This window comes from Hipposideros armiger, unplaced genomic scaffold (assembly GCF_001890085.2).
Source record: "Hipposideros armiger isolate ML-2016 unplaced genomic scaffold, ASM189008v1 scaffold_755, whole genome shotgun sequence".
Lineage (NCBI taxonomy): Eukaryota > Metazoa > Chordata > Mammalia > Chiroptera > Hipposideridae > Hipposideros > Hipposideros armiger.
In genome coordinates, this window is record NW_017732105.1 from 229540 (window position 1) to 240939 (window position 11400).

The 11400-nt window shown below is 39.1% G+C and overlaps 1 protein-coding gene across 3 annotated transcripts in view; it reads left to right on the top strand.

Moving 5' to 3' along the window:
- Window positions 1-11400, top strand: part of PGM1 (phosphoglucomutase 1) — a 64982-nt gene that overhangs the window by 47736 nt on the left and 5846 nt on the right. For all 3 annotated transcript variants that reach the window (XM_019628202.1, XM_019628201.1, XM_019628199.1), the window contains one exon: window positions 8519-8654. In XM_019628202.1, coding sequence (XP_019483747.1) covers window positions 8519-8654 — 136 coding nt within the window. The remainder of the gene's footprint in view (window positions 1-8518; window positions 8655-11400) is intronic.

The following is an 11400-nucleotide window of genomic DNA, read 5'->3' on the forward strand; positions in this document are numbered from 1 at the left end:
GAAGATCAAAATCTAGGATTCTATGAGTCTTTCCACTGAGTTGCACTTCATGCACATAATTGCAACAAGTTTGTGAATTTAAACGGAATAGAATGCCGATTTAATTCCTATTCCTACAAGTCCTGGGGTAGGGTAGGTAGAGTGAGCTGGGAAAGGAGACGCCTATTTACAAAGTTCTAAGCAATTTAATAACCTTGAGGGAGTGGCAGTACTTCTTGGTAATGAATTGGTTGGATAAAATCGGAGGGTATTGAGAAAGACGGATGAGTTATGGGGCTGAACAGTATCCACAAAGAAGGCCAAATAATTTCCCAATGTTCTAGGTCTTCGGTCAGAGAATACAAGGCCACTGCTTAGTCCTTTCCTATCTCACAAAGTCTGCATTGTGCTGTGTTACTCCACAAGGATACTAAATGAATACGCGATGAACCTGTGAGGTGGTCTTCGCCCATGAAATTCCCCTCAGTGTTAGCCAGGGCAAGCTTGGTATCAATCACTTCTTCTTTACGGAGGAAACTTTCTTTGAAGGCAGACACCATGTCTAAACCTTTGGTTTTCTAACCCCATGTACCTGTTTGAAATACTGAACCTAGTGAAAAGAAAAATGTCTAGAACAAGGTTTCCCAGGGTGTTTGGAAGGATATTTGTTCTGTGAGAGGGTTCTGAGTTCAGTGAAGATTGGGAAACTTGGAATACACCTTGGTCTTAGCTATTCACAATGATATTAGCATTTGAAGATTCTAAAACACACTACTGTGAGGACTCCTGTGTGTACAGTTTTACCTAAACGTAGTTAAGTGCCTGTCAGTTTTTTGTGTGGTATATCTAGTAATAGCTTGCTCCACAGACCCATGTGGGAAGCATTGGTCAATGTAGGGCAGCGTCCTGGAGACAACTAGGCGAGCCTGGTGATTGGCTGGGAACAGGCTTGAAGACAGGACAGCACAAGCTACTCCTCTGTCAGTGACAGGCCTTCAAATACTGGAAGGCAGCACTTAGGGGACCTCTTCTCCAGGCCACCCTAACTTCATATTATCTACGAGGTCTGACAATTAAGTTCACGAACTCATCCTAGAAAAAGTGCTACATAACTCATTGCTGAGTATCACTACAGTCACCTTCCAAGTACTCCCCTTGGGAAGCTATGCACCGACGCCAGTGCCTAGTCCACCCTTTAAAGCAATTTTGGAACTCTTTCTAGAATGACCATCAGAGTTGTCATCATATTACCCTTGATGTCCTGAATGTCATCAAAATGTCTTCCTTTCAATATTTCCTTTATCTTCAGGGTAAAGAAAGAAGTCATTGGGGGCCAGATCAGGTGAGGAGGGAGGGTGTTCCAATACAGTTACTTGTGTACTGGCTAAAAACTCCCTCACAGGCAGTGCCGTGTGAGCTGGTACATTGTCGTGATGCAAGAGCCATGAATTGTTGGCGAAATATTCATGTCATCTAACTTTTTCATGCAGTCTCTTCAGCACTTCCAAATAGTAAACGTGGTTAACTGTTTGTCCAGTTGGTACAAATTCATAATGAATAATCCCTCTGATATCAAAAAAGGTTAGCAACATCATTGCAACAAGTTTGTGAATTTAATTGCCAGACCTCTTATATACCCAGCACCAGCTTCTAGATGCTTCTGAGTTCACCAGTGCTCCTTTTATAAAATCATGTCCAGAACTGAGGGTTGACCTCCAGGGTTGACCTGATGAGTAAAGAGTAGAGTGGGATGATTATTTTTAGAGAACTGGGCCTGTACTTTTCATTTATGTTAGCTTTTAGGACATTTCATACCACCCTGAACACGCCTGATTTCATCTGACCTCGAAAGCTAAGAAGGGTCGGGCCTGGTTAGTATTTGGATGGGAGACATTTCATAATACTGTTTGGTCCATGTAATGTCATAGATAATTAAATCCCATTAAGTTTTTATTTAGGAGCATTTGCCAAGAAAAGTCCCCCATGTTACATTTATGGGATTGATTTTTTGTACCCAAGTATTAGACTTTAAATTATTCCTTGTTAAAGTTTGTTCTTCTTTATTTATTTATCAACCCATTCAACAAATACTAAGTACCAACCATGGTTCTATCTTCCCTTTGATATCTTTTTTCTTCAAGAGAAAAAGCATGGTGAAAATAATCCACAAACTCTTTCTCTCTTTGAAAAAAAGAAAATTGTTCTGTAATATTTCTGAGATAAATATTTCAGAAATCAGGCTGCATCGCCACGGGTCCCCACTGCTATGAATGGGCGCCGCTGAACTTATTTAACTGAACTTCTAATTTTCTAATTTATAAAGGAGTTTTAATTTCTACCTACTACACCCCTTGATGGCGAATGTTTCTAACAGGTCCTTCACAGAGTTTCTCAGGTTGACATTAGTGATTCTAAAAGCTTTGAAATATTTGACTCCTGTAGCTTAACTGGGGACAGGATCTCTATTTCTATATTTTTCCAGGCGAGAGCAGAGGCAATTTCTTAGGAAAGCCTCCCTAACCTTCCAGAGTAGGTCAAATCCCCTTATCATTGGTTCTCGTGGCACCACACACTTCTTCTTTGTTGCACATAGTGCAGCTATAATTTTACAATTATTTATGATTACTTGATTAATGTCTGTTGGCTCCACTAGACTGTAGGTTGATAAGAACAGGAGTCACATCTGTCTTATTCTCCACCGTATCCCCAGAGCCTTTCATAAAGCCCAGTGCATAGTAGGTGCTCAGAAAACACTTGTCGAATGAATGAGAGAACACACTATTTGCTTGGCACCCTCCATTTAGACAAACAGAATCATGGTATTGGAAAGGAAAGGACTTTAAAAGTCACCCAGTGAATTTCCTGTGTGTTGCTCAAATCATAAGTGATCAGTCAGTGCTCTTCTGCTTAAACACCCACCTCAGCGGAGAATCCCCACCTCACCTCTTGCAGCAGTCTGCAGCTCTCGTGGGGACTCACCACCACTCACACTCCAGAGTCCACAGTTGGGGACCCAAAGTCTTTGTGAGAAGAGATGAGCTAAAAAGAAAAGGAGAAGTCTACTTGCAAAGAAATGCAGAGAAGTCAGACTTCAGAAGAACTGGCTCATCAGATAAAACAAACCACTAGCATTTAAAAGCCCAAGCCGTGATATTACTAATGTTACCAACTATACATTAGTCTGTTCATGGTCGAGAAACAGCAGCTGTCTCACATGATTATCATAGCCACAGAGGCTAGGACCCTTCCTCCGACATCATCATTACAGACACCAAGGATAAAGGTGTTTTTATTAAGGACTCAGAAATGGGCACCAGAACTAGACAGTGTGAACCTTTTATTTTTGGTTGATCTCATGGTACAAAGTTATTTTTTCCCGTAAGTGTGGATGATGATGTATACATGTGTATACATAATGGCAGAGGGCAAAATGGCAAGTTCTGTCCCACCTTGAACTTGTCAGGAAATGGGGACGGCAATAGAAAGTCACCAAATAGAATAGAATGTTACTGCTTTTGAAACTCTCCCTCAGGAAAATGGGGTGCTTGGGAAAGAGGAATAGGAAACCAGTCAGAAGATCAACTTGATATCCTATGTAGAAATATGCCAGTAAATTATGATCTGGTCAGGTCTAGAGTTTAGCAATATTTTTTTCCCTGTCCCATCTTTAAAAGATTCTAGTCATGATGTATCATGTAAGGGTGATAACTTGAAGAAATCCATCATTCATGCTTTGTAAACATCTTTTAATTTTAACATGACAGCGCTTCATGTTTATACTTCTTTTTATCAATTCATTCCTCAAATGTTTATTGAGCTTTGACTGTATCCCAGATGCTGGGTTAGGCTCTGGGAACATAATGGTATCCTTGTGGAGGGCTCTGTGGAGTCCACATATGGGGAAGGAAGTCAGATCCTGGCCAGGTAATTACAAGTGTGCAAAGTGATAGATGGTGAAGTACAGGGTGACCTGGGAGCTGTATAGTCAAGAAACCAACTTGGTTCTAGATTTTCTGTCTAGTTCTCTGCCCATTCTAATTTGCATAACTCCTGAGTATATTTTCCTGTAGGTAAAACCCCCATAGGAAGGTTAGAACATCCCATCTCTGGAGATTTCCCAGACAGAATACCCCAGTAGAACCAGGCTGATCCCCTAGTTATAACTAACTCAGCTAAACTCTTACCTGCATGTCAGACTCCCTCACCTGGATGTCTGTGCTCATATGGAGGGCAGAGAACATGTCTTATTCATCTTAGTATTTTTTCATGTACTTGGAACAGGGAGGCCACTAACTTCATATCTGTTGAGCATAAAATGCAGTTTGGGTTAAGACACAGTTCCTGCCCGTCAGTTGCTTACTATCTTTCTTCAAAGGAAGCAGAGTGCCAGGGGCAGTCAGGAGGCAGTGTGGAATTAATTGCTAAATGGCAAGTCTGGGGGTTGCTAGGATAGAGCCCTCTGAGGGCTGGTGTGATCTGGAAAAAGCTTCCTGAGGAGCTTACCCATCCTTGCAGAGTGAATTCCTTCGTGCAATGAAAGCTAAAGAGGACAGGACCATGGGCACAGCAGGTCTGCTGAAGCTCCCAGCCAGTCACCTGGGGTCTGACCATTCTTTGGACAAAACCTTATTGAGGACTGACTGTATGCCAGGCCCTAGCCAAGGACACAGCTTATAGTCTAGGGTGGGGTAAGAAGAGACAGGCTATGATAGAACACAGGTAAGCATGGAGGGTGACAAGGAGGGCATCCTGGATCCTAACAAGAAGTTTAAAGTAATTGTAGGAGATATTAGTGGGGCTAATAGGTATATACAGAGTGGAAATTTCCAGGTGGAGAGAACAGCATGCTTAGGAGACTGAAAGAGAGATAGAGATAGAGATAGATAGAGAGAAAGAAAGAAAGAGACAGATAGACTCTAGAGCTTTCAGAGAGCTCTGTGCAGCTCTTTTCAGCTGCTGTGTCCCTGTTCTGCAGGCTTGTTGCTTGGCAGGGGTAGGAGCCCAGGCACTCCTGAGATGCCCAGACTGGTCAATGGAACCTTATCCCTAAACCGCTAGCTCTTGGCTCCCTTAGCAAGGATTGACATTTTTCTTGGCAGAGATCTAGAGTTGTGCCCTGACTGAGCTGAGTTTATACTTATCACAAGGTGCTGATTAGGCCGAAGTAATGTGACAGGTGTTTGAAGATGCTGAAAGGGCAGAATTCCCATGTGCTCAGTTGGTCCCTGAGCTGAACTGAGTATGAAGAGATGTATGCAAAACCTCCCGCCACTTTGGTGTCAGCTAGGACTCATGGTGCTTGCTGACAGTGTTTTCCCTTTTCTCATAATTAAGTGAATGTGGCTTCTTTTACTTTGTTTAAATTAAAAACAAAAATGTTACCAGGATTTCACATTCATAATAGGGAAATTAAGTAAGAAGAGAAAAATATTGTAATTCCACTGCCCACAGAAAAGAACATACTGGATTATATTCTTTTATGTTCTTCCCCAATATCTACAATTAAAGAACATTATTTTTGAAAACTTAATAAGGTAGTGGAAAACATTAATTTTCCCTAAAAGATTTTTATTATTCCCTGTTGATAATGGTATCTTGTATTTATGTAATATTTAACAGTTTATAAAATATTCACTCTCATCACAGTACAGTCTTAGAATTATTCTATGTGAGAAAATTGGCTATATCTCTATTTTACAGTCAAAGAAATTGAGGCTCAGAAAAGTTAAGTGACTTGTCCAAATTTAAACAGCTGATAGGTAACAGAGTCTCAGATACAGGTTTTCTGACTCTGCCCCAATTGCAAAAACAAGAACTTTAGGAACACATACACACAGCATTGCTTTTTTTTTCACTAGTAACTTGTCATGATTCATCAGAATCCTAAAGAAAAGAAATTCACCCAGCCTTCTTGAGTATTAGTCAGAGTTGGAGTTTTGATACATCCAAGGTAATTAATAAGATTAATCAGAATTTCCAGAGAGACTAGGGATTATGCAAATGGAATAGAGTATTTGTTTATGTTATCCAAGGCCGATATTTTGTTTATAATATTAGGTGCGTGATTTGGTTATCTCCCAGTAACTTGATCAGAGTTGGGTAAGAGTTTTAGATTTTATTTTCATTTCCACATAAAAGAAAACCAAATTCTTTATTCAGAGCAGGAAAAGCACGAAAGAACATTGCCCCCTATGCTTTCAGTCTAGCAAAAAAAAAAAGAAGAAAGAAAGAAAGAAAGGAAGAAGGAAGGAAGAAAGAACCCCAGTAGAGCACAGACAAATAATTCTAAGCTGTATACTAATGTGATGAATTCTCAGTATATTGGCGAAGCTGCCAGGATCTTGCTTCTCAGGATGAACTATTGCCAAAACATATCATTTGCAAAAGCTGCAAGAGTCAGAAAGCTAACTTTTTGTTCCCTGAAATACCAGCAAAGGCAAATAAAAGTCCATAGATAATAAAATTAGGTAAACATTTCCAAAATATGTTATATAAAGTGCTAAAAGTGATGCTTAGTTTTTCCAGTATCCAGGTTGTAAAAACTGTTATTTCTAAAAGTGGTAACTTGTTGGAAGAAAAATCTTTTGAAAGAAAAAGTTGTGAGTTTTTATGAGCCAAGAGGAGAAAGAGAAAAGTAGATTAATAAATTGATTAACTTATTCATACACTTCTTCACAATTAGTTAGTTACCATATCCCATGTGCTGTGTTAATCAGCAGACTTAGTTACGAGGATAAGTAAGAGATGCTGCCAAGAAATATATGATTGGTGGAGTGAAAAGCTCATAAAGAGATGATTGAGGCTCAAGTGGATGGCGCTGCACCAGATGTTTTGAGCAGGTTTCTACAGGAGAAGAGAGAGAAAGTAGCTCATAATTGCCAATGGAAGCTGGGAGCTAGTCTTAGAGAGGAGAGACTATTTGAGCTGGGTCTAAAAGAACGAAGAGGGGAAGGAAACAAACCGGCCTCATGCTTACCACGTAGCCAGCATTGTGCTAGATACTCTAATAGTTCTAGGAAGAATAAGACCCACTGGGGAGTCAAGAAGGGCAGACAGGCAGATAAAGAATTCAAGGCATGGTAATACGCAAAGCACTCTTAGAGAGTGATTGTACTGAGTCCTATTCAAAATTAGAAAGTAGAGCTCAACATTACGTTTGTTTGTTTGTTTGTTTTTAGAATAAGGACGTAATGCCAAAGAAATGAGAGTTCTGTTCTCTTGGTAAAGGGTCTCCATGAATATAAGCACATCCAAAGGAGTCAATATGTTATTTTTTGGTAAAGATTTTAGCAAGAACCTTAGCAGAAGACAGATGTGCCATAGCTTACCTAACCAAATCTCTATTGGCTAAAGAAAGATGTCTTAGAATTGGAGTTGCTGGATCCACAAGTAGGTCGATTTTTAAGGCTTTGATACTTTTTGCCAAATTGCTCTCTCGAGGACTGTACCTCTCTCAGCAGCAGCATATGGAATCCCCTTTTCCTTATACTTCCACTGACACTAGGTGGTTTTGTTTTTTAAATCTGTGGACATTTGTCAAGGAAGTAGCAATTTCTTATTGTGGTTTTAACTTTAATTTGTCTTCTTAAAGACAATGTCAGCTTTTAAGTATATTAATTGGGCACCTGTATTTATTCTTTAGTGAATTGCCTATTTATATCCTTGGGCTGTCTTTCTATTAAGGTTTTGCTTTTTTTCTTATTAATGTATAATAATTTTTTCTATACTGAGTATAGTAAACATCTACTTTATATTGCAAATGTGTTTTTTTAAAGTTTGCAAATGACCTTTTAGTTTTACCTATAGTAGTTTTGCTGATAGAAATGCTAATTTTTAAGTAGACAAATATGTCAAATTTTTTTCTTTATGAATTCTGAATTTACATGTATTTGTTATCTCCAAGATTTAAAAAAATTATATACTTTTCTAGTATTTAAAAGCTTCCAATTCTTACATTTCATATGTCACCATCTGAAATTGTTTTGGAGATGGCGTTCTATAGGGAAAGAACCCTGAATTTTTTCCCAACTATTTAACTAGGTATCCTAATACTATTTAAAAAGAAATCCATTCTTTTCCTACAGCCTAGACGTGACACTTTATCATATATTCAAATCTCATATAGGTTTAGGTCTCTTTACATGTGTTTCATTTTGTTCCATCCAACTGCCAGGTTATTTTAATTATTGAAAATTTATAATGGTCCAATTCTCTGCTGTTTGTTTATTTAAGATTTATTTTGATTGTTTTTTTCCCCGCTCACAGTACTACTTTGTAATTGATATATCAAGTTATACCAAATTATTCCACTGACATTTTTATTGGCATTTGCCTTACATTTCCAAATTACTTTGGGAAGCATCAACTTCTTTTCAGTATTATGTTGTTTTATTCAATACGTGATTTCTTCCGTGTACTCAGGTTCCTCAGTTAAGGTTTATGACTTCTTTGGTTGAATGTACAAGCTTACTGTTGCGTTTGTTCTCAAGCACTTTGGAGAAACCACCTTTCTCACAGCTGCTTGCTCTCCCCGCACCAGGTTCTGACCACATTCGTGAGAAAGATGGACTCTGGGCTGTCCTTGCGTGGCTCTCCATTCTGGCCACCCGCAAACAGAGTGTGGAGGACATTCTCAAAGATCACTGGAAAAAATATGGCCGGAATTTCTTCACTAGGTAAGTCACGGCCTGGCTGGGGCATGAGGTTGGGTGAAGAAGTGGGTAGAGAGAATTCTCATGCATACAAATTCTTTTCTGTCATAAGTGATAATGAAACTCTAGTTCATCTAGCCTCTGTCAATAGGGGATGTTTAAAATAAGTCAGGATCCAGATGACGTCATCTTTCATGTTAGCCATAAAGAACGAGGTATACAAAATTTAGTTAATATATTCAAGAGAATTCATGTTTTGTAAGCCTTTTACATGTACCTGACAGGTGGACATGATCGTAGTGTTGGATTTAGATTCAGAAAAGTGGATTCAAGTTTTATTCCTGCCCCTTAGTAAGTTGAGAAGTCATTTAGCCTCTCTCTGTACTCAGTTTTCTCATTCGTAGATAGAAATGGGACTAACAGTCCAGCCATTGAGCAAATTAAATGAAATATGAGTCTGAAAGTGTTTTATAAACTCTGGGGCACTAAAAGTATGGAAACTTTTTTCTGAAATTATGGAAATGATTATGCTTAGTCCACATCAACTTTTCTGACTCATTAAAATAGGTCCCTAAAGGCTGTGTACTTGTCAATAACTCATTCATTGATTCAACAAATATTGACTGTGTACCTACTTTCTGCCAGGCACTTGGTATTCAGCAGTAAATAAAATACCTAGTAATTCTTCTTTACCATACATACTTCTATTTTTAAAAAGCATTCATTTTGTGGGGTTTTTTTTTTTGTTTTTGTTTTTTTACCAGTAGTGCTTTTCATTAATTTTAATTTGTCTTTGCCCCAATAAGTGTAAAAATCTAATAAACTTTCTCCTGGACCTCACTATTCTAATTATGGAAGGAGATATGAGAAAAAAGATATTATGTAAATTGTTTATCTGTAATAAAGGCATAGTTGTAATTTCTCTGGACCTCAGTGGCCTTTTCTATAAAATAGGTGAGTTAGACTAGAAAACTTTAAAACTATGTTGCAGATTTAATAGTCCATAATATCTGGATAGTTAAGAAAGAATTCAACCTGAAGCCACTTGGCCTCCTTCATCAGAATTCTTTCATCAGCTTTAGACAAGTTCATTGTTCTCTTCCTCCTTCACATTATGCTTTTGTGGAAGGTGTAAGTAATAACTGCCACATGGTACTGCACAGTAGCCCTGGGAACCAAGGCAAGAATCTCTCTATTCTCTAAGAACCAGAAAAACCTAGTAATTCAGAATAGCAGCCATGAACTCTCTAGAGCCCAAAGTATCATGAAAGCAGGACCACGTGTGTTTTTGTGCTCCCTGGTATCACCAAATACTTAACTCATAGTTGACGCTGTAGATATGCTTTGAATAGATGAATGAATTAAAGGAATACTAGCCAGAGTGGGATAACGTTAGGAAAGGTTGTTCAGAGAAGGGGTCACTCTTGATTAGTTGAAAGCCTCCATCTAAAAACTATTTTAACATTTTTTATTAATTTCAAATAACTGCTAACCAAGGATTACAATAAATATTGCAAATAAAGTCCATAGAACCTGCATTTATTGTTAGTTAAGACTCCATTGTGCCGTCTGTTTAACCAAAGTGCTAGGCACTTTTGCACATTATGTCATGTCAACCTCGAAGCAGTTATTGACCAGGCATCTGAGAGTCTAAGAGATGAAGCAACTTGCCCATAGCTACACAGTTAGTAACCCACAGAGGCTGGATTCATACGTAGCTCGTTCTGTCTGATTCCAAAGCCCAGATTCTTTCCATTATACCCCTCTGTGCCTAGGATTTATAGAACATTTCCCGCAAACACCCAAAGGTCACAGATGTAAAATGCAAACACCTGGTTGTCATTTCTTGCTGTTTATCATTTTAACTGGGGGAAAGAGCTGACTTCAAGATTAAGGGGACTGTTGTCCTTGATTCATAGAATCTTGGAGCCAGAATTGGTTGGCCTTAATTCCCTGGTATTTCTCATGTCCCAGAGGTGTCATCTTGCACATATCATATTTGTTTCACTATTGCAAATAAATATAGACTCGGCTATCTTGAGCCTCTACAAAATAACTCTCTCAAGAGGGTGTGTGCCACTAGGGTCAGGAAAAAGCCACCTGTAAGAGTCTTGAACATGATAAGAAAGCAGTCAAGAATAATTCTTGGAGGAAAAATAGTAGTCATGGAATTTCATTTATGATGCGCTTTTTTCCCCCTTGGCCCTTTTGCATCCACACCAGGTCTCCTCTGTCAGGATGAACTCAAAGCTCTTTGGACCAGAATCCCCTCTCATTGAACGGACTGAGGCGTTTCAGATGTAAAGAGTTAGGTTTTGGCTCCTTCATCTGGTCAGTGAAAACTTGGCCTTACTTGAGGGAGCTCCTGTGGAGACTGGAACTCTCCTTAGCCAAAATCTCAGCAGCCTTAGGCAGGTCTCAGACTGGGAGTCGTGCCAGCACTTATCCCAAAGACGCTCTAGGAGTTTGAAAGAGAAGTTGCCTGAGTCATGTCCTGCTTTATGCAGAGTTCTCTAGAGATAACATTGCTTTTAATTCTACCTCCTCAGGATGTGATGGTTAAATGGTAGATAGTATCTCTCCAAAGCCTTTGAAGCTTCTTGGAGCTTTATTCTGTAGAAAAGCCAAAATGGGAGTTTTCTGCTTATTCAGAAGCTCCTAACCCTTCCTTGAAATCCTCCAAACCTTTTCTTTCATCCCTGGCCTGCTTCATCCCCAGGGACTAACAAACTCCTCTTTTTGCCAGCTTCTTCTGAAGTTTAGATGGTTG